The 23,950-nt window shown below is 42.5% G+C and overlaps 2 protein-coding genes across 2 annotated transcripts in view; both read right to left on the bottom strand.

Moving 5' to 3' along the window:
• agmo (alkylglycerol monooxygenase) overlaps nt 1-11,140 on the bottom strand; it is a 41,090-nt gene extending 29,950 nt beyond the window's left edge. The window contains exons 1-3 of the mRNA XM_028426479.1: nt 10,657-11,140; nt 6,153-6,283; nt 5,653-5,804 (exon numbers count right to left, since the gene is read on the bottom strand). Of these exons, the coding sequence (XP_028282280.1) occupies nt 5,653-5,804; nt 6,153-6,283; nt 10,657-10,776 (403 nt within the window). The 5' untranslated portion in view covers nt 10,777-11,140. The remainder of the gene's footprint in view (nt 1-5,652; nt 5,805-6,152; nt 6,284-10,656) is intronic.
• Nucleotides 11,141-15,227: 4,087 nt separating this feature from the next.
• Nucleotides 15,228-23,190, bottom strand: meox2a (mesenchyme homeobox 2a). The gene is made up of 3 exons (XM_028426412.1): nt 22,257-23,190; nt 18,964-19,136; nt 15,228-16,051 (listed from the first exon to the last, which is right to left on the bottom strand). Exons 1-3 carry the CDS (start codon nt 22,819-22,821, stop codon nt 15,833-15,835), a joined length of 957 nt encoding a protein of 318 aa, XP_028282213.1. The 5' UTR covers nt 22,822-23,190; the 3' UTR covers nt 15,228-15,832.
• Nucleotides 23,191-23,950: the final 760 nt, after the last annotated feature.

Here is a 23,950-nt window from a genome sequence, read left to right as displayed (position 1 = left end):
GGAAGTAATGATACCATTTCACTGGACCTTTAAAGGATGAGCTATAACTGTAACGCAGAGCAGCAGCAGCAGTGTGGTGAGACAACTGCAGCGTAACTCCATTACCTCACATATAATCAGAGCAGAGACAGCTGACTGGCTGATTAATGGCCTCGCTCCGACTGGCATGCCTGGATATAGATGCTGCCCAAGAGCAGAGCTGCTATTAGTGGCGCTTGCGATATGAGGTTAGAATAAACAGAATCAACAGGCCTGTCAACAACACAGCCGCATCCAAACCAAGCCAGTCTGTTGCTCACCCAAAGCCAATACGCTTCAGAACAGAAAGGTTTGACTGCAGGGGAATGTTTGCCATACTTTGATCACTCAGATGACTACAGGTACTCAAAAGAAAACTAATTCCTCCGGCCTTGGTCATGAGGCTAATAAACAATCTAATCTAATGTGGAAAAGGTTATCGAACCGATATGTTTAAAGAAGGTGGATGGACAGTCATTACATAACCTCGGGTTGTGGTTAAAATCTTTAGCAGGGGGTCAAAGGGTGGAAGAGTTACGCTGCCTGGAAACTGGCAAGCAATTAGTAATCTTGGAAAACATTTTCGATCAAGAATTTGCAAGTGAAAGCAGTGAAGCTACAACACTGGTTTTGGGTCATGCCAAACAAAAATCAAATATTGACACTGAAATTTGGAATAGAGGCACCTAATCCGAGTCAGTGTGTGCACAAAGGCCACCCAACTGCTTGAACTTTAACTTGAATCAAGACTGCTGTTTGTCTACTCAGATTCTGACCAAATGCCAACTAAAAGCCATAAACAGGACCTAATCACCCTCTATTACAGAGGACCCTCTATTACCTCTGTGACTGCTGAATGTGCTTAGATAAAAAAAAAAAACGCCTGCACACCAGGGTAGCTCAGTGTCCTCTCGGTCTGGTGCTCCTATCTCCAGGATCACAGCGTCTGGCAAAAGTGAACCCTGAGCAGTAACGTCCCCTCCGTGAAGATGGCATCAGCACAGACAGCTGCAGGCTTTCATAGACTTTCCACTTAATTATCTCTGAGCTGTGCTTTTATGTGGAAGTCATGAGGGGGAAACTTTGAAAATGTCCATAAAATTGGTCAAACTGAAAACTACTAATTACGTTCAGGCTAATAAGGGCTCACATGTCCTCAGCAGAGAGTCGCTTTGCTTCTTGCACTGTTTTTTGTTTTGAATTATAACTCTTCCCTTATTATGCAATATTGAGATCTATAGCTTGTGTGTCTTGACACAAAGGGATTACAGATGCAACGTTCCTGCTGTTTTGAAGTAAAAACCACCAAGACTGTACAAGTGTTCCAAGAGATGAGTGCAATAAAACAAAACAGGGCTCCTAAAGTGTCATTACATGACAGTGTGACACTCATTAAAAACAGAATCCTGCATCTGTTCCTTTCTGAATAGTTTGGCCAAAGGAGCTGGAGGTCAGAGTCTGGTTGACCAAGATGACCTCGGCTGACCAGAGTGAGGAGTGAGGACCGTGCCGGGCCTGTCCCTGTGGTCGAAGACAGCCACTTCCCTTTCGGTAACAAGGCAGAAAAAGCTTATACATCCTGATTGAGCACCATGGTAGCTCAGCACCAGGCGGCTATCAGCCACTCCACAATGTTCCATAAAAACAACCCCAACAGGGCTGGAAAGAGAGGAAATGGAAGTAAGTGGAAAGTTTTCTGAGACATTAAAATGATTCTGCTGTTTAAAAATAGAATGATTCCAACTGAGTAAGCAGAGCAGATATATGATACTGTTGGCGGCGTTCCTTGGCATCATCAGACAATAAAAGATCGGACCCAGGAGCAGGCGCTTCATTAACCCTTGTATGGTGTTTGGGTCTGTGAGACCTGTTTTCATATTTCATTAAAAGAAAAAGGATAAGACCAATTATTTTTCCAAACTGAGACTCATTGGCCTTGGCTCATTTTCTTTAATATATATATGAACATCAGAACATTAGTGTGTGTGTGTGTGCTAGTTTCGTTTCTGCCCCTGTCATTCCCGCACAAGGTTGCAACATTATTGACCTGTCTGCTTACACATTCCCACACATCTTACCCTCTGTCTTCTGGGAACCGATGTTTATTTGCTCATACTCTATCTAAGCTGCACATTTGGGGCAGGAGGCAGGACACAATAACTATAGCTTTGCTACAACTGATCAAGGTGGCCAAGATGGCGCTGCTCACAGGGCCTTGCAATTACTTTTGTAGCATTTGATGATGAAGTAGAGGAAGAGGTTGCTGGATGTAAGGAGTCTGACAGTGACTTTGAAGCGAATGAGGTTGAGCATCAGCTAGTTCCAAAACGAAGATGAGCCACGGGACCAGCCTGTCAGCAGCTAACAAGCTCACAAGAAATATGTGAAAAAACTTAGAAATTAAATGGTCTTCTTGCACAAGAATGGAGTCACCCACATGGCTGCTAGTCAGACAAAGATGCAACCACAGCACACACAGATGGCAGTTACTCACATGCAGAACAAGTCTTCTTTTGAGCTTTCTTGTCCAGATTCCATCCAGAAAATGATTCTGGAGCGGACTAGTGTGTGTTTTTGGAGAGAGGTAGAAGGAGATGGATCATATTAATTTTCATGCCTGCTTTGGGGTTCTTATATTTATATTTCGGGAAGTGTGTGGTCCCAAGATGGACACAAAAACTAAAAATACATGCATCAAGTGCAAGAAGTACACAGCCTAATGGGGGATGTCTCCAAGTGCTAATTAACAATGTCACTGGAATACTGGAAAAAAAAGTCAATAGCAGGTAACTGTACAAGTCAGTCTAGTAAACTGCAAGAAAATCATTACAATATGTTATGTTATGATTAAAAAAAGGAAAATAATTGATAGAATGACCTTTCTTATCCTTTGTTACTGATTTACAGCAGCTCATCATAAAAGTGGTCAGCATTAACACATGACTGTACATATGAGGTGTATGTTCCCACTGTGTCGCTCTGCAACATCTAGACTATAATACAATATTGTGGCGAGGCACCCTGCCATATGTTGAACCATTGTTGTCATGCATCACTGCGATAAAGACAGCTTAAGTATTCTAAAGCTCTAGAGAGTTTCCTTCTACAGGCGGTTTTTTGTGCACCTCATATGTTATGAACTAACAGTTTAAAAGACTCTTACATGAGTACAAGAAGCCACGATTCTCATGTTCACATGCACTACAACCACTTGCAACTTTTAACATGCAGCTTAGTAAACAGATTTCTCCCACAACATTTTGGCTCCTAAAAAGCTTACTTTTGGTTTCGTGCAGATTTTGGATTTAAATGTGCACTGTGGCTCATATTGATTATTCAGTCCAATCACTGTGTCACTACCCGCTGATCTTTGTCTAGTAAACACACTGAAAATTTGATTTGTGAGTGGAAAGCTATTGCTCTGCAGAAATGCTGCTTCTCCTAATCAGATTTAAAGAATTTACATAGATTTTAGCAGCAGTAACTGCAGAAGGCTTGAAACATGCTCAGTGTAAGACAAGCTGGTTTGTCTCCCACTCTTTATTGCTACCGCTGACTACTGTATGGTGATTAAACAATGAGTATGTGGAAATAAAAGTGGGGACTAGCAGCCATAGGGATATGTGAATAACAGCGCACAATAATGTCTTGGATCTGACGTTTTGCCACCTTATGTTATGAGGATATCGGTTCCTGATATGTTGCACATTTTTCTGTGACATCACAGGATTATTTTATCTGAGAAAGTAATCAACAAAATTACTGAGAACCAAAGTGATCATCGCAGGTAAGCTGCAGTGAAACAACAACCTCTAGGGCTAATTTAAAAAACTGCAGTTCCTGTAGAGGCCACTTGAGGCTGGCTTCAAAAGTGAGTCAGGACCTCTGTATTAAAATTTCCAACTATACAGCAGAAATCAACATTTTTATAGCCTGGTACAGAGACTTGTCACTGTCTGCGGTAGCTCCACCTCTTTGCTCATACATAAATTATCTCGGAGGTTGGTGCTGTCAAGATTGCATCATCAGAGCCTTTTACTAGTTAAAAACTGAATCTGTGAGGTCACACAAGGTTTGTCAATATTTACTATCCGTCTATTGTTCAAGCTCCAAAAGGCCTAATTTTGGTGAAACTTTCCCATGGTATCAATAATGTTTTTTGGAACTTAGCATGACATCTTCAATAAAATTCTTACTTACTTAAATTGTTACAATGCTAAACATGCTTGCTACCATGCTAAAATAACAAAACCTCCAAATGTGCATTAACCACCAGGATCCTGGGGCAATGTTCTCAGTCACCTCAAAGTACATCAGCCAGTACTTGGCAAGCAGATGCTTTGAAAACACAGCCTCTGTTTAGCCAGATTCTAGCATCAACAGTGCTGCAGTGGACTTTCGTCCAAAACTGTGCGGACTAGACGGCGGGCAGCTTGATGTGCCACTGACAAATAAACATCAGTGCAGGCCACAAATAAATACCTCTCATCCGGTTGTGGCCAAGCATCTGGCACGTGCATCAGTGAGCCAACACACATGCAAAGAGTGAAGAACGCTGCACCACTACTGCAGAAATACTGTATCCGGCATACATATATTTTTTATCTGTGTATTTTTATAGTGATGCTGCAGGACGCTGCTGCTTCCGAGACATTGCTATATACAGCCTGCTGCTGTGACAGCTCCGGGTTGAAACCACAGCCCTCTAGAGACCAAGGCCTCTCACATCTGTGCAGCTCTAAAGCAGCTGGATGTAACTCAAAAATAATTGCTTCCTCTACAACGTCCAGGAAAGCATGATGTGAGTGCTATCTTCACGACTCCTCCCCACAGGGATGGGCAAACTAAATCAACATTTTACAACCATTTATCATCAGCTGACTTTGTAGTCTTTGTTAGTATTCATCTGAGAGAAAACTTAAAAGACGATAAGTTTGGCACAGGTAGCAGAGTGATACTGGCAAAATGATCTAACATTCAGTACAAACAGTGGAAACTCCACAATTCTTGAACATGACATGGAAGCAGCTTATTTAGCCATAATTTTGATGTAAAAATAAAAAGTACGTTATTTTTAGGAGAAATGTTGATTATTATGATCGACCTTTGCATAACACAATGTAGTTAGTGTAAGAAAATGAAGAAAACTTTCCAATAGTTCTTGAATGCACCACCTTTGGAAAATACAACTTAAAGTTTTGCTGGTCATCAAAAATTCTTTCTGTGTAAGGATTCTGTTTTTTCTGCAATTACTCTGCAAAACACTATAATGATAGTACATACAGTAACTGGAGTTCCCATGTCAAAGACTGGAAACATCTTTGATTTATTCCATTTTGTATAAAATGATTAATCAATAAAAAATTAAACCTTAATTTTTGAACATTTTATGTCTTTCTAATTGTGGTATATTGTGTTTACATGGAGGTGCAGAACTTTAAATTGTAGCAACCTATACCCTCAGACTTAAAATGTTACAGTAGTGAAAAAACTTAAGCTTATGCTTTAGAATGTCTGGTCAGCTATTTGTAGCATTGCATTCTGGGTGTTGAAGAAATCTTTTTTTGCCAAAACTCCTTTTTGCTTGTCATTGATTGCCACTGATTTTTGACTACAGTGTGAGTGTCTTGGTACCGTGAGCAAAACGGTGGACCCAGTAGTAGCAGAAGTCCACTCCCAGGAAGGTGAACCACCAGGTCCAGGCAGAGTCCCATGGCAGCTCCACCAGGCGGTAGTGTTCCCACACATACATGTACGCAGTCAGCTCACAGCCTCTCATCAGTAACCTGAGGGAGGTGTACTCATGTCAGTTAATGCTACACTGTGTAGTGGGCGATGGTCATACATTAATCCTGTGCTGCTCACTGAGATAGCAGACCGTACAATGGCCTCTCAAACAGTAAGCTGGATCAATATTAAAAAGCTGCTTCTTGTCCCTGCTCACCTTGGTTAGAAAAACATCCTGCACAGCCTACCCCATATCTGCATTATGGTGGTAAAGGCTTATCTGTCTTCTGAGCTTTAAAGCTCACACGAACAGAGGTAATATCTTCAACTTTCGGCTCTTTCACACACCTGTACTGTCCTCTTTTATCATGCAGTATGACCTGACTACAGCCTGTATAAACACTCACAGCGGGAGTCTGTGGATCATTCCAGCAGATATGGAGGTGAGTCCATCACTGATGGTGACCACAGAGCCTCCTGTCTTCAACACGCCCACAACCAGCTCCAACACCATCAGTCCTATGAAGAAAGGGGTGGCCTGCAAACACACACACAGACACACACATTAGCACTGATGCAAACTGTAAAAACAGGATGTTGTTTGTGTTAACTGTAAGTGTTTGTTTTGGCAAATGAGTTCAAAGCGAAGAGGACTTTTACGTCTTGTGATCCATGTTTGTTTCACTGTCAGAGCATGGAGCAACGGGTATAAAGCCACAATGACTTGGCAGATTGGAGAACACAAACATTTTTGTGAGCAGAGCAGCAGTGGAGGTAGAAATGATCTCAGTGGATGAATTCAACATCAGAGCTTCATTTAAGTGATGTTATGTAGAAGCCAAGCAAAATGTTTTCATGGAAAAATCAATCAATGCTCACAGATACAACACATGGCAATATAACAGTGTAAACAATGACCATAAAAATGGAATATTAACATAATGTCTAAAACACACATGAAATTTGCATAGTTTTATATAAGAGAGGCAGCACAGCTAATGCACCTTGACACTTGGAAAATACAAGATGATGACGATAGCAGAGTAACTCGCCAACTAGCAACTAGCACAGCGTGTGGCTCCTACTGCAGAGAAAATTGATGTCAGAGGAGATGACTGTCAAAGAAAAACAGAACTCCCTGTTTGCCAGAAATGCTGATCCAGGTCAACAGTAACACCAGCGTGATCATCCATCCTTACCTCCCTCTTTCTTACACTGTGGTGTGCCTAAATCTGAAGCTGCATGACAGTTTTATTTGTGATGTTGAAGAAAAGTTCACATGGCATTGGACATTTTCTCTCTATTGGTCATTCAGCCTAGCCTAGCCAGCCACACCATTCACTTTGTGGAAATCCTTAGTAAAGAGTGTCCCTCCACTTCACAGCCAGGTCCACTCAGTACAAACCCTATTGTACCAATCACACCTATTTATCCAACATGGATAGCTAATAACATCTAGGATTTTATCTAGGATATTTTTAAAGAATTGGGATGGACGGCCAGACCAGTGTGACCTGTAGTAATGTGTCATTCCCAAATGAGCCAGCTCTAAGAACAGATTCTTTGTAGCGAACAAAAAAAACCTGAGTTCCGTCGGGGAGATCCTCAGCTGTTAGGTGCTCCTCAGAGAGCAGTTAGGTGCAATAAAGGTGCAAAAGTTTCCTAATGATACTACCATGACTCCTCAGCGAAACCAGGTAAACAAGCAAGCTTTCTGTTGGAAATAGTGACATTTTCATTTATATTTTAATTTATTTATATTTAAACCAAACTCGCTGTGCAAGTTTGTTTTGATGCAATGACTTCACACCAGGCTTCATTTTTGTGTAGGAGCAAAGCACTGGAGCACATGCTGCTGGGGTAAACTTACAAGTAACATTTTACCTTCAAATACCTTAACCCTTTAACATTTCTGTAGTTTCTACCAATGACAAAACAAATGGTGAGCGCTACCCGAACCGTCAGTGACAGGCTTCATTCCTAACGGTGCTGGAAACATGTAATAACCTCTTAATGGGTCTGTCAAACATGGAACAAATTAGAGAGGGAAGGGGTTAGCGAGCAGGTCACAACTGTGCCTTCAGCGGCGTGTCAGCCGGGCTGGTTAGCTTTACCACGAAGGAGCTTGTTGACCAAGTGACTGCACTCATAACCGGGGACACATGGTCCCGCCAGCAGCGAAGAATGAGGTCTGTGACAGACCACAGAGGAGCACATCTGCAGGTGGAGAGGGAGGAAAAAAGTGTGTGTGTGTGTGCATATCCCCATGTGAATGACTCCACTTTAGCATGCAGGTGTGTGTGTGTGCACAGGCAGCAGCGAGAGCACCACCAGGGACCTGCGATCACACGCAACGCTCCAACATCTGGCAGCAGACTGCAGAGCTGCAGCTAACAAATGGGCTCGCAGTGCAGGCAGACCTCCTCCAAACCCGCTGAGAGAGAGATTATCATTCTGGACGCCAGCCTAAAGCCTTCCCTCCTTTTTGCTCCCCTGTCAAGCAGATAGTTTTACCTCTGCAGCCCCAAGTTCTTGACAGCTTAGGACAAAATTATTCAGCAGGGCAAGCTTATTCTCATGCTGTGCAAAAAGAAAGAGTGCATGCAGCTAAGCCCTTTTCCACTCTCCTCCGTTACTGTGTTATCTGTTTCTATGAGATCTCACATGGGCTCTAAACTTTTCTTGTATTTTTGTCTTCTTCACAAATAAACTTAATATCATCAGTCTGCATACTTGGACCTTGTGTGGACTGTTTGTTGTGGTGTCTAATAATTGTATTTTATTCTCTTTTAAATTCAACCTTACATGGAACATGACATTTGTAGACCAGATGTCTCCATTTTCCCCAAACAGTCCTTTTATAAGGTCGCGGATGACTGATGTTGGCTGAAAACATGCAGCCTGACAATACACTTTTATCACTGCAGTCTGGGAAACTTTGTGTTTGCATCCGAATCACTGAGAGACCTGGCAGCAAACCACAAACCCATAAATCCAAACAACTTCAAAATTAGAAGGTAGTGTTTTGTTTTTTCTAATTAATTTGGCCTGCTGGGATCATAGAACAACAGCTGTGAAGGATAATGAATGACATGTCCAACACCGTAAACAGTGCTGAGTCACTAAACTGCTCAGGCACACCCATGAAAACTTCAGCATCAAGCCCTGCAGCAACAACAAATTTGCTTAATCACGCTTTGTAGTAGATTATAAGGAGCCCTGCTGTGCGGGTAATTGTTCCCCTCCCATCATGAGCCCATAAAACCTCATAACAAACATGCTGTTAAACCTGTACCAGACGGACCCCCACAATAAAAAGCAATTGAGACACTTAACTGACAGTGAGATGAAGCCATTTTATGAGTTGCGCATTAAGAAGTAACTTAACAAAGTGGTGCAAAATTGGTTTCTGAAGGTACACACACTACTCAGAAACGATAACCTAGAACGCTGTGAAATGACACCAAAGGGCCAAAAACTGCAGTTTTTCAAGTGGCTTCTTGGGACTGGCTCCAAAAGCGAATCCATCCTATAGACTGTCATGTTAAAGCAGACCTACATTTTTACAGCCTGGTACTCTCTGATGATAGAGTGCAGATGGGATGCAGAAGTTAGCATCTCATGAGTAAGCTTGATAAAAAATCCTGTGGGCTTGTGTTAACCAAAGACATTATTTCAGGCATCTTCACGCAAAACACATTTAAAGGTAGGGTAGGAGATTTCACTCTGATGCACTTTTTGTTAAATTAGTGTAACTTCTCTTTACAATCCGATAGCAACCGATTAGTTCAGCAGTTTCCTTTAAAACGAAGAATATGAATCACCTGTGGAAGCTATAAAACACTAAAAACATCAGCCGAGGCGCAAACGAGGCGCCCCTGTGCGTATAGTTGGCTGGTTGTCACTCTCTTCCTTGGTGAGCTCCGAGAGAAAGGGGCGTGTGTTGACTTTCCAAATCTGGCTGACTCTCACTGAGTTTTCTCCTACCCTACCTTTAATGCTCAAAAATGAATAAATATCTTGTTTCTTTATATTAAGACTTGAAGCGACAGTGTCAGATTGAGCAAACCTGCAAAATTATGTATGTGGATGAAACATTTTAAAAAAACTCAACTGTCTTTTAAGGGCGCTTGCACCGGAGTGATATGTTTTAGATGAATCATTTCAGCTCGTGTTCATGCCGATGTACATGTAGTAAAAATGTCTGCCCTTCATCTAATGGATACATTAGATAAAATAACTCTCTGCTTCTAGACAAAAAGTTTACATTTGATTCAAAGTTTTGGCAAATACAGTTCTGACTTATTTTAGAACTACATTGAAAAAACTGAAATAAAGATTAAAGGTAATTTGGAACATAACACACAAATGTTCAGCTAATGGATGCTGATGGGTCAGTTCAGTTCAGTTAGGACTGAATGTGGCAGGAGAACTCCAATAACATAACAAAAATGTCCATAAACAAATGTCTGTGGCCCATAAGGGCCCATTCATTCTGGACTCTCTCAATAGCGCCACCTATCAACAAATAAAAGTAGTGCTTCCTTAAAGGTTAAGCAGTATCATCTCCAAAACTTTGGCATTTTAAAGTTTAGTGACAGACTGTGTTAGTTGTTTAGCAAAGTTAGCAAAAGGAAGAAAGTATTCAAAAATAACTGATAAACATTCGACCCCGCCCCATTGTCACCAGAACATACTACTGTAAACTAGCGCCACCTATGAAACAGAGGTGAAAGAGCAGCCTGGCCATTTAAATGTTGTTGGCTGCACAAATGTTACTTTCAAGCACTTGTTGTTTAATGTTGGATCATTTCCACTGTAGAGGAGGTTGTTTCTTCTTTTACCTTTAACACTATCTGGCGGTGAGCAGGGACAGAGCCTGACCTGGTAGAGATGTGAGGTTACACCCACCTTCTGCACGTACTGCGGGACTTCTGCCACCTTCTCGAAGGATGACTCGTTCGGCGTGAGCATGAAAAACAGGGAGCGAACCCCCCGCGACACGTACCCGAGCTCCAGGGCTTCGGCCATGCCTGCTGTCCGCGGCGCAGGTGAGTGTTACCTGTGCAGGTGTGGAGCTGAAGCTGAGCCGCGGGTCCTGTCTCAGATCTCTGTGTCTGCCGCGAAACTTAAGTAGGTCAGTTGCGAAACGGGGCGCGCGCCAGCTGCAAACTTCTTCAGTGGAGTAAAGGCAGCCCGCGAGCTTCAGAGCAGGGATCCTGTCCCCGACCAGTCACCCATTAATCCATCGTTCACAGGACGCCGCGTTACCTTTGGTCAGGCTGGGGCTCGGCAGGACTCACATTCCGCCACAAAGTCTCGCGAGAGCTGCTGCTGCCTCCACTGTGCGCGCTGGAGCCCTGGAGCAGGCAGAGATCATCTGACAGAGGTCCGGTCAACACACTGTCACTCTCTGAAGGCTTGGTGTAGTTTTAACTGGGGACGGCGGTGGTGTAAGTAACGGAGTAAAAAGTCTGTCCCTGTCATCTAGGCATGAAGACACTAAAGCTATTTAATCAATCTCTGTTTTTGTGTAGCGACTGTAAATAAACATGGGCTGTCTCCAGGCTGGAGGCCTGGGGCTGCTTCCACAGTCAAAGCCTCTGCTCACAGAGGCTGAGCTGAGCCTGGAACATGTGGTGAGGAGGAAAGGTTTTAAACATTTGAATACATTTAAATAAAATTGAAATTGAAAATTGAACCTGTAGTTCACACTGAACTAAATTACAGTCATTGAGGAAATGTCTATAGTTTTGTTAGACTGGTCAAACACAGACAGTACATGACAGGAACTCAGCTGTCACAAAGTGTAAACAATAAAAGTAAACTGAAATAATCCCACTCAAACATGATCTAAACTAAGCCCAAAACAAACCAAGACTAATGTCATACAAACCTCTTTGTCTTTAACCGGTTCCTCCTGTTAAAGGAAGCAGGGTTTGAGTGGTGTTCATATTTATGTTACTCAGCCAGTTCATGTGTGGTGGACACACTGAATTATTGGGTTTTTAATTCAACAGATTTTTATTTATTTATTTATTTATTTATTATTTTGTTAAAATAACTCCTTCAGGGACAGACTGCTGTCCCCGGCCTGCTCCACAGACAGACTGAGGAAGTCATTTGTCCCTATCTATGTATCTATCAACAGATGTTTACTAATTCCAATATAAACAGCATATATGTTTAATATTTGGGTCAATCTTGGGTCCACATACTTCCCTAAATATAAGAACCCCAAAGCAGGCATGAAAATAAATTTGCTCCATCTCCTTCTACCTCTCTCTGAAAACACACCTTCCTTCTACATTGGTCCGGTCCAGAATCATTTTCTGGATGGAATAAAAAGCTCAAAGGAAGACTTGTCCTGCACATGAGTAACCGCCACCTGTGTGTGCTGTGCTTGCGTCCTTGTCTGACTAGCAGCCATGAAGGGACCTTGTGTGGGAATGACAGGGGCAGAAACACAAACCTAAGACAGCGAAGGTTCAGGACCTTTAATTTCCACACTTTTATGGGCCCCAGGTCCAGTCATTGAAAATGTGTTCTAAAATATGTTCAGTGAAAATGAGCCAAGGCCAGCGAGTCTCAGTTTGGAAAAAACTTTGGTTGTAGTATTTTTCTTTTGGTTATAAATGAAAACAGGTCCCACAGATCAATACACAAAGGGTTAAAAAAGGTATTAGTTTTTGAACTTTGCCACTAAGTGTGATTCTTTGTGCGGGGACTTTATAAATATGTTGCTGCAGCAAACTGACATGTTACAGGTTATTCAGCAGATCATCACACAGGTTGGCTGTTGGGGCCCAAGGCCGTGTCTTAGATTAATACATGTTTTATACAATCTTTCATTTTTATGCAATACTATAACTAAAAGAGTGAGAACCAAAGGAAAGGGAAATTGATTGGTGTTAATTTTTGCCAATACAGATGTGAAATCAATCACTTTTGGTGTTTATGTGTGCTGTGGGACTCGTAGATGCAAGCAGAGAGGGCTCCAAGGAAAACAGGGTGGGAACTACTGCTAGAATGTTCATTGAAATCAGCAGTGTGCATGGCACTGGACTGACATTCGACTATTTATTTTTACGATGTATCTATTTCGTGTAGATAAATTGAGTTTGAGTGTTTTCAGGGTTATCAGTGTCAGTGTTATTTAATAGAACTGAAATAAAATTGATGATTTATGTCATTTCTTTTAAACTGTCGTATTATGTAGGAGGTCAACTTGAAATAAATAGTTCAACATTTTGATAGAAATTAATAAATTATATCCATTAAATGTAAGGCTAGAGCCAGCAGCTACTTGACTTAGCTGAGTTTAGCTTATCTTAGTGCATGAGCTATGTCTCAATTTGTGAGCTGCGTTGTTTGAGGGATGCAGTCTATTGAAGGGTGGCCTGGAACTGTTGGACTGGATGGTTCCTGTTCATCATGGTGCACAGCTCCCGTTGCCTAGCTGTCTGCAGTTGATACTGAACATTTAAGAGTTTACTCTAAGGCCATCAGAGGCTGCTGTATTACGCTAAATAAACTTCAGCCATCAATGGAACACATTGAACCATGGGACCATAGGTTAGCCCATGATGGATCAATTAGAAGGCTAGAAGTGTCTCTACCCAAGGGCTGCTTCCCTTTGAAGGACAGATTCGTAGTCTGATTACATTTCAACGGCTCCTTCAACAGCTGGGTGTAAAAAACTAGGTATATTCTGCACCTGACGTGAATGAAATCAATACCAAGTGCATCAAACCAAGATCGTAGCTGTGCCTGGACTGAAAGTGTGTCCCTGTAAATACGTCCAGTGTCAGGACTGTTGCCAAGCAACACACTTATCTGTATCTGAAGCACATGCTTATATCTGCCTTCAAATACAAATTATATGAGCAATGCAAATCAACAGGAAATGAGAATAGATGTTACTAGTAGTAGAAACCTCTCAATCAGTTCATTGCCTGAACTGATTCACTCACAACTCCCTCTGAGCTGAATGCTCTTTTCTTATTTAGTCTGTGAACAAAATGTGCTGCCGTTGTTGTTTCTCTTTCAAGGTGGTGTGATCATTCTTGTCAAAATCAGTGATGGCTGGTATCAATGGACTACGTTATGCAATAAAGACGGAAAATCACTGTCTAAACAACATATAAACGATTGAAAGTTCACGTTTCCCTAAAACTAAACGTTACGGTGGCAACAGCACCAAATAGTTGAATAACACAGAATATCTGGATGGGCTAATTTTATACAGTTCAAGTGCATTAAATCTGCTCTTACTTATTTTCTGGATGTAAATGATTGACAGGTAGCATGTCCCGCCCTCACTATTTACTGACCATTTGGGCTAACTTAACCCAGGCCTAACACAAATGAGGAGGATCATCGTAATAATCCGTTTTATTCAATGTCCTGTGAGGAAAAATGAGACGTTTTCTGTAAACTAAAACACCCTGGCTATGCTTTTTATCGAGCGAGAATTCATCAGAACACTAGACTTTAATGACAGGGTTATTAACATCTTTGCCTTCCAGATAGGCCGCCAGAGGGAGCCTCTGTTGTGTTGTTGTACATTGTGTTATTCAGGGTCCAGTGTAGCTACATGATAAGAGTTCAGATCCATCGTAATGCATGTCATCCAGTCATTCTACCAGTAAACATTTGTCAAATGTTGTGTGTGTGGACTTGCACATGTTAGATTACCCAATTAATTTCACCACCAGCAGCCACATCCAGTTGGTCCTAACTTTCAGTCGGGACCAGGCGTATGGTGCATAGAAGGCAATTCTGATTGTAAAATGCGCTATATAAATAAAATTGAATTGAATTAAATTGGACTCCACAAAGACAATAACTAGCCAAAGACTTTCAAAGATGATGATGACGATCAGGTTGCTAGGCAAGAGAAGCAACTTTGTGATAAAACAGGAAGTGTTCCACAGGCCAGACCATCGCTTTTAACAACAATTAGCGCAATCTACAAAAGATATTTTTCTAGGCTACATCCGTTAAGGGATGCAACCTCTGAGCTGAGCCAAAAACTGGACCCGTGACTTCCTGGAGTTATTCTGGTTGCCTGGCAACACATAGAATGGTAAATGCTAATATTTCAGACCCAGTAGAGGTGTCCACCACAGTTGTGAATACTCTGCACTGGATCATATTCATCCTGTGGGGGAAGGAAAAAATTTAAATCCACAAACGGTGTGCAGTGTGCTTCTTCAACATATTAGAATGCACAATCACAATGTGGTGAAAGATGAGATCAAGTCGTGAAATGATTTTCAAATGGGGTTTGTAACAAAATCCGACCCTTTTTGCGGGTTCTCTCGAGTCTTGGCAGGAGTTCCAGGACTGCCCTCAGGCAAAGGTGAAGTTCTCATGCACCCACATCACTGGCTGTGTGTTGATTTATTTCAGCTTCAGTCTGTGGAACATGCATTCATCACGCTGGGTTCACACATGGGGAAAAAAACACAACAAAAACATAATCACAAGAACCACCACTGGTTACATTTTATTCAATTTGCAACTGAACAGATTTATACGTTTGTTTGTCAGTGTTTGGTACTGTGTGAGCTGGATAATTTGGGATTACTGAGATTTATTTACAGATCATTTATATTAGCGAGGCAGTTTGATTTCCTGGCACTTCATTTGATCAATTACATTGTAATTTACATTTTGTACAGTAGAAACGGGTGGAGGTGCAGGCTGTATGTTCAACAGTGCAAAATCAAAGCATTAGCCTGCTTCTCTCAAGGCACATAACATGGAATGTTAACGCTTATCTAAATATGATTTCAAAAATTGTAATATTCTGTAACCAAGACATCACATTTCAATATTTATAATATCTATTTTGGTATTTTTAACCAATGGTGCTTTGAAATATTCCACCATCTTGCGTTATGTGCTCAGAAACTTACATTTTGCCTGCATGGCGACTTCAATTTTTTTAACATCTGTACACTTATTTAGCATCGTTGTATGACGATGGCGAATCAGCAAACAGCAGTCCTTCCGAGGACAGTCCTGAGGCAGAGGCAAGGCCTTTAACTCTGAAAGGGTTGGGCGGGAGAGTGTTAGTGCATCATAAGTGAGCATGCTCGGAGCTCTGGTCGCTGTCATGACTGTCCTCATTGGCTAAGGAGTCCGTCGAATGGTGGAGCGCTGCGATGCCGGAGAACTCCGACGGCAGCAGCGTCCCTTTTTTCACATTCACCAGTTCTTTCTCTCGGGCCGCTGCCCCCTGCTGGCCACCTTTAACTCTCTTCCACTTCATCCTCCTGTTCTGAAACCACACCTTCACCTACGGGGTTAAACAGACAGAGAATTTTCAAATTCAGGAGAGAGCAATTAGAAGCACTTTCAGCTCAACAGCTCAACTTCCTCTCAAAGTTTGGCAGCTGTTTTTGTACAGCAGCAATTATGTGTGGATGTGCTGTTCCATCTGCCACTTGGCGTCTACCTGTTTTTCCCTGACTCAACAGCCTCAGCCGTATTTACGTCTCAGATTGATGATTAAGCTGTTGCTTAAAACGGTTTACACGTCAACTAGCAGCAGAGGCTCCCTGAGTGTCGACACATGCGCCTGATGGGAGGAGGAGGAGGAGGGGACGGAGGTCGAGCTCGCTCCCTGTCGCCCAGGCCTGTGTGGGTTTATTTTTGGGGAGTGTCATTCCGAGGAGACTGAAGGGTCACATGGCCAGGAAGTTAGGTGCAAACGTTTGTCTTAAACGTCAGGGGTGCACAAGTTTCACTTCAGATTCTTTACAAGGCGTGGGATCACTTATTTATGGCTCTAATATCAAACCCGGACATGTTATTTTCAAGCCCTAAACACACACACATGGTCATGGACACACATCTTTTAGTACCTGCACAGCTTGACATTACACCTACAGTGACACAGTAATCCATATCTAGAATTACAGCTTGTTTTAAGCATGCGTGGGCACTTATTTTAGAGCACAACATCTATCCACAAACACACTTCTGATAATGAAACGCATGTATAGAGGGCTCACAACTGGTGTGTCTTTTGTTTTTATGTCAAAAGATGCTGACATTTTGGTTAAAAAGGCCCTCAGTCTGGTCTAAAACTTCCAAGAAGTCTGAGCTTGAAGCTGCCATCCTTGAAAATAATCCAGTTTTCACAGCCTACAAGAACATAAGAGATCCATCAGACTTCTCCAAACAGCATAAATCAAGTGCCTTGGCCAAATAAATGTATTGCCAATATTTACCTCACTATCTCCCGCTGTATATTTTCCCACACACACACACAACATATGCTGCATGAGCTTGCAGAAATTTCATGCACATTTACTGCTGTTTAAAGCCACAGAAAGATTCATGGCAGCAGTCTGGGAGCAGGCTGAAGTGGAATTATGGTGGCAGACTCCTGTGTGTGTGTGTGTGTGTGTGTGCGCTCGGTGGCCCTGTGGAGTGCTCTGTTTTCGTAACGTGATTCATCACTTTTCACGTCACATTCAAGAGTGAGAAAGTGAATGCGACAATGCAGGCTCAGGAACACCTGCAGACATCTTTTATTTGCAGTTCTGTCTTTGTGTCTCTTGGACACATTTTTATCTGGAGCTTCTTAAACGACACCATGAGCGCTGCACATTTCTAGGATCAATGTCCTCTCTTGGGAGTTTAAGCACACAACTCACTGAAAGTTATGAATGACATTTTGATATCAAATAATTTTACAGGCAGGAACATGCTGTTTAGGATGCTTTAAATATTATCTGAGACGCTCACAAATCAGACTAAAGCTGGAGTTTGTGTAAAGTTTGGATGCAGCACTGGCTGTAAAATCAAATATTAGCATTGTCAGATAACGTGACATAATACTTGTATTGCATGTATCAAAAATGACGTGATTACATGTGTAGGTGTAAAAAAAGGGACATTTATGTCTGGTGTGCCGAGGAGACACAGTGAGAGTTACTTATCTGCCCTTCAATATTTCATGTTAAAGCTGATACCTGCCTCACTTAGCCTGCATCATCATGTATCCCTGTAGTTAATCTGCTGTGCTTTGCAAGCAGGCAGAAAATCAGTGTGCATAAATCACTATCAATATCATATCTGTCAATATGAGTTAAACAATACTCCACTGACACTGTCTTGTTTTTTTTACATAGGAAACTAGCAATATTAGCAGGAAATATATTTAATATCACATTGTGTATTTTTGCATTGCAGCCTCTGTATTTTTTAAAACCCTAGTATGCAAATTTTCCCATCATAATTATCTAATTTAATCTCATTACACTAAATCACATATGCTGAAAGTTTTTTTTTTAAATATATATTTTTATATATTTTATTATTTTAATGTGACCCCTTATGTCAAGACACCCGTTTTTCTTTTTGATAGCATTTTGAGCTAAAAGCAACATTTTCAGATGTCTCTGTAGATTTTTCAGACTATATTTGACATCTTAGCGCAAATGAGCGAGACGTTTATCATGCGCATAAATATTTAAAAACCCACCCATTAACATGCACATGTGTTAGCAAGCAACCAAATCAACAAGTGAGGGCACGAGCGACCACCTTCTGACACAACCCAACCATGTGACGGAGCAAACCAATGCAACAGTCATGTTTGTGTGGACTAATGCCGTCCAGTTTCATTGTATAATCTTAGAAAAGTCTGAATTGTTTTAATTTAGTATCACTGATAAAACTGTCCAAATAAATTACCTGACTCCTTTCTTGACATTTAATCACTAAAAATGACCAGGGAGGCGTCGACTCTGAGTTACAGCTTCCATACTGGTGTCACTGAACAACAGACTGCACGTTTCCTTCCACCCCCCCCCCCCACCCCATCCATTTGTCTCCTGTTATTTATTTCATGTGCCTGCATTTTACAGCGGCCCAGCCCACGCTCGGAGACCAATTTGTGCTCGGCTAGGTATAGTGGGAGAGAGGAAGTGACTTGCTAGACAGCACTTCCTTCAAACCCGTCTCCCCGGCTCGACTGAAAGAATAGACAGGAACATCTGGAATATGATAGTCCCGTCACACAGCCACATCTGGAGCACAATAAGCCCCCTCGCAACCGAAGTTACAAAAACACAGTAGCAGTCTGAGAAGTCTCCTCGCAGTCCTGAGGCCTCTTCTGTTTTCACAACATGGCATTAATGTGTTAATGGAGGGGGGTCAATAATATTTAAATCCAGGAGGAAACAAGCAGGAGCATACTTGTCTTTCAGTGAGGTCCAGGTTGACGGCGATCTCGTAGCGCCTTAGCCTGGTTAGGTAGTTGTGGTGGGCGAACTCGGCCTCCAGCTCTCGAATCTGCTCCTTGGTGAACGCCGTCCTCTCCTTCCTGGGCTTGCTGCTCACATCTGACTTGTAATTCCCGTCCTGGGACTCTGAAAGCAAACACCAGGCGCACAAATGTCTGTCACAGATTCATATGCAACAAAAGTTTAAAAAAAAAAGGTTATGTGGCAGGTGCAAGAAAGGAGGCAAGGTAAAGGGAGAAACACAGGGAGAGCTGTCAGTCACACTTTATTGTTCAGCCATTGTTTATGAATACTTTAAGTGGCTGGAAGGACTCATGGGCGGCAACACATGTGTGTGTCTGACTGCTGCAGCTGTGCTATTACAATAGGCTGACTTTTATACTGCCAACATGGATTTAATTTGTCTTAAAGAAATCTGCTGCAGTATTTTTTTCATCCCTTTTCAGCGGTATGGTCAATAAATATGAGGCAGTTAACTGATTGATGAATAAATAAATAAATAAATAAATAATGCTTCATGTCGCGTCTATTCCTTACCCGACATACAAAAAAAAAAAAAAAAAAAACTTGTTTTGCTGTTTCCACAACTTTCCAAAGAAAACACGAACGCTTCATTTGCCCTCCAAAACTTTCCTATTGTGAGCGGCCCATGTGGTTTTTCTGCTGGACACACTTCAGTTGCACTCTGCACTTGAAGGCAGAGGCGATCTCGCACGCTAATTCATCCTGCGGTCCTGTTGTGTAGCGTGTGTTAATCCAACAGGCCTGCGTCAAGCCAAACTGTAAATAGTTCCGCAGATCCCAGACTCACAAAACGATACAAGCCCGAGGCCCGACGTCAAGAGGAGTCGCTACCTCTGCAAGCTAAGGTTTCTCCCCACAGGGACCCCTGCTGCTTCTTCTGTCATAAAGAGAATCATCCTTATAATTAAGAGTATATATATTTGTTTTCTAGAGCAAAATAACTCCCTTGAGGCTGACGAGAAGATGAGAGGTAAACTGAGACTGCTCTACAAAAGTTATATTTGTATGGCGATCGCACAGTTTTCGAGCCAAGGACAAACAAAAACAGATATAAAACTGCAAGAATTCCCGCATGACTTTTTACGAAATGTAAAACAGATCATTGCTTGACCCGCAGCTTGTGTCCGGCTTGTGCCACCCCCTTGACCTTCCCGCCTTTCCCCTCCCTGTAATTTCAGACCGAACTCTCCATACGGTGATTGAAGCGAGCCTTCAGACGTCTTCATCCCCTGGTAAACACAGACGTTGTGTAAAGTGGAAATAAAAAAAAAAAAAGTACAACACAGCCAGCTGCTTTTCAGACCAGCAGGCCTGGAGTTAAAATGAGCGGCAGGCTTTTAACGACACAGCCACTAACACCACAGCAATTAGGTCCCAGCCGTAACTTTCATCTCCACAAAAAACAAAGAAGGAATAATATGAGAAAAATACACGCACCCAGACAGGGCACAGCGCTCAGGGTTCCCACTGAAAAAAATCAGGTCACAGTGATGATCTGCACAGGAATGAAGTCAGAAACATCCGTGAAGCAACATAAGACTTCAACACCTTTTATTGTTCCACACAGAATCCTTGTAACATTTAAAGGAAGGACCACTCCCTTTGACCCAGCTTAAAAAAAAAGGTTACCCAGAAACCAGACACCCTTACTCATCCCATTAGCCCACCCTGCGGCCTTCCTTGAGAAAACAATCACAACTTGGGTATTAGAGGCAGAAAGCTGAGAGGCTTCATATTTGAATGTGGAAATGAACTCTCTGTGGTTCTGTTGTTGTTTCTGTATCTATATTCAGGTTTCGCTCAACTTTCTGAGTCCAGATGGTGAAACTTAAACGGAGCTCTAATCTCATGCAACAGGCAGCAGTCTGATATTTAGACAGCTGATTGAGTCAGCAGCCCCCCCAATAATCAAGTGTGTTTGGTGCTGAGCGTAGAGAGAATGCACAGCACATGTGATGAGGAAGTGTTGTTACGGGGGAAGAGGGATCTGGAAGCAGAGGCTTTTCAATGATTTGACAAATGAGGACAGGATTATTGCAACATGTTGCATGGGGAGAGCTGGAGCTGGAGGTTTAACACAAACTACACAATAAAAGAAGTCTCAATACTTTTAAATGTATTGTCACGAGTAGATGATCACCTGTATCCCAACACGGGTATCATCATCATCAAAAGTACAATAATGTGAATACAAAGAGGCCTCTAAAGGATCCGTACTGAAGGTTTGCTCAGTCCTCAAATGGACAGAGCAGCGTGCACACTTAAACTGGAAACTTTCTCTAATATCACGTCCCTAGTGCCGACACCAGCAGTTTGTCACGCCGTGATTGATTGTTGTAGTGACTGCAGGTTGGAAATGTTGCACAGACCAGCAGGGGAGGTGTTATCTATCTGAGGGCAGCCCTACAAGAGGAATTTGTGTGGAAAAAGTGTGAGGAAAAAAACAATTTTTTTACAATATGTACATCCCTATTTGTGAATAAGATTTATTTATTTTAATAATATTTTTTAAGATTAAAGTTAAAACACCTGCAGCCACCTGAAGCTAAACAAATTTTACAAAAAACTAAATAAAAACACTGATTTGGGGCAACAACACATATGCTTCTGCTGGATATTAAAATCATTTATATAAAAAGGAAAATATTATTTGTTGATGAATTAAATATGATTTATTTTACGCTATATCTGAAATGTGACACCTTCATTTTATTTTGGTGATTTATTTGAACTACAACATTTAGAGAAGAAGGAAAAGCTGTGCCTGCGTCTGCTGGGGTGTTTAGTGTGGAGTGAGGCGCCGGTGCGGTCTTTTACAATCCGTGACATTAATTCTTTACTGCGTGCCTCATTCTCTGAAGACTGTCGCAACAAACCAGATGTGATTTTTTTTTTCAAACAAATCATGCTAGTAGTCTGATGTGCCCACACAGTGGAGATGTGGCCTTTGCTCTCCTGCAGCCGTGCTGTATGTCAGCCGACACCTACAAACTGTAGGTTTTTTTGTTGTTTTTCTATCAGGGCTGCAGAATTCTTCACAGTCGCTCTGTTGAAGGATTTAGAGTACCGCACACAGATGTTTGTGGTTGTGAGGAATTTTGAAAAATGCAGATATTTATATAAAATGTCTGCATGGTGATTTTTTACCTGAACTTTTTAATTGGTTATTTGTGTGGAAAAAATCTGAGGAATAAAAACTTTGTGTGTCGAATCTCTTCTTACCGGAACTGTCACTTTTTCTCTTGCTGTTTCTCTTCTCAGCCTCAGCAGGTGACAGAGTCTGTCTGCCAAAGTCTGCGGGCACACATGAGGCCCCTGTAGGGGTGCTGCCGCTGCCCAGGCTAGGGGTGCTGGCGCACATACTTGGCCCGCCGGGGTGGCCCAGATCTTGAGTTGTGGGACCATTGTCGTGGGACGAGTGGGAGTGCGGGTGGCAAAGGCTGTGGCGCGTACCGCTGCCGGGGGACGGCATCTGTGGGATATGCCAGGAAGTGTGGTGCTGAGGTGGGTGGTGATGCTGCTGGGAGGTCAGGTGGCCGCGGTGAGGGTGGTGGTGGTGGTGGTGGTGCTGCCCGGGGAAAAGGCCTTCATCTCCTGGGTAGCTGGAGATGATGCAGGGTGAGGGTGAAGAGGTGGAAGAGGAAGACGAGGAGGAGGCCAGGTCAGGGTAGGAGACGTGGTCCGAACGTCCGTGCAGAGTCAGGGGAGACTGGGTGAAGGCGGGATGCAGGGCCTGTGCCGGGGTGTGGGGGCTCCGCAGGCAGCCAAACAGTGTGTGATCCATCATGTGCAAACACACACGGCCCTCCAGGAAAGGTGAGAAGGGCAAGTGAAAGGAGTAAAGTTACTAAATCAACCAAAAAACAAAAAAGATCACAAGCACATATCCAAGATGCTTCTCTTCTCCTCGGACTATCCCAAAACTTTTTTTCCTGCAGTTAGACAGATGAAATAGTCAGAGCAGAAAGTAATGTGAGTGGAAATGGGTGTCCTGTGGTAATCCGGAGCGTGCGGCCGGTTGCCAGGCTGTACAGGATAAACAGTTAGCCCAGGATAAGCAGCAGCAGAGCCTCTCAGATGTCAGGAGGAACAGCAGACTGGAGCTCGAGGCTGGGAGCAGAAGGAGGTTCCTAGGAACTGCAGAACGAGGGGAGCCGGCAGAGGGGATGTTATAAATAGGGTGTAACGTGAGAGGGAGGCTGGGTCATAGACTGCATACGCGCTACTGACCACATACATATGATCACCCTCCAAAAAGCACAGCACAATAAATCTGTACTATTAAAATGGCTGAGCCTCAGGAAAGAAGGCAATTTATTTTGGACTTGGATCTGACCTCCAGTGGCCATCGCCATCTCACCCCCTCCCCCCCACTCCCCACTCCCCCCTTCAAGAAAACAGCCTTAATGGTTCATGGGTGGAGCTGAGGGAGAGGGAGGTCGTATGAGGGGAAGTGAGGAGAGATAGAGGGGGGAGAGGTGTCAGGGGTTAACTCAGCATGTCATTCTGTCTTTGTCGGTTTTGACCTCTTCACGTACTGTTAGTCTGGTGGAAGCAGGCTGCTTCCATTAATGGACTCCTGTGCCCACCGCTCTGCCTGCTAGGAGCTCCTGTATAGCTAAACACTTTATACCAACGAGGCCTAATCATTTAAACATAAAAATATATTTACAGCAGTGCAAAAAAGATGGATCACTATTAAGAATTTGATTTAATGTCAAATGTGAGTTTAATTTTATTTTGAAATGAAACACATCATCAAACTGAAGCAGACGCACGTGTAAAGTTTGATAGAAGGTCATGAGGTTCAGCAACACTTTTTTTTTTAACATTTTTTTTTCGTAATCGGACCTGTGATACTTTATATTGTCATTTTTATGAATTCATTATTTTATTAAACTCCTGGAAATCACAGG

This window comes from Parambassis ranga, chromosome 16 (assembly GCF_900634625.1).
Source record: "Parambassis ranga chromosome 16, fParRan2.1, whole genome shotgun sequence".
In the NCBI taxonomy this organism is placed as follows: Eukaryota; Metazoa; Chordata; class Actinopteri; family Ambassidae; genus Parambassis; species Parambassis ranga.
The sequence above is the reverse complement of the archived record's forward strand: the minus strand, read 5'-3'. Positions and strand labels throughout refer to the sequence as shown.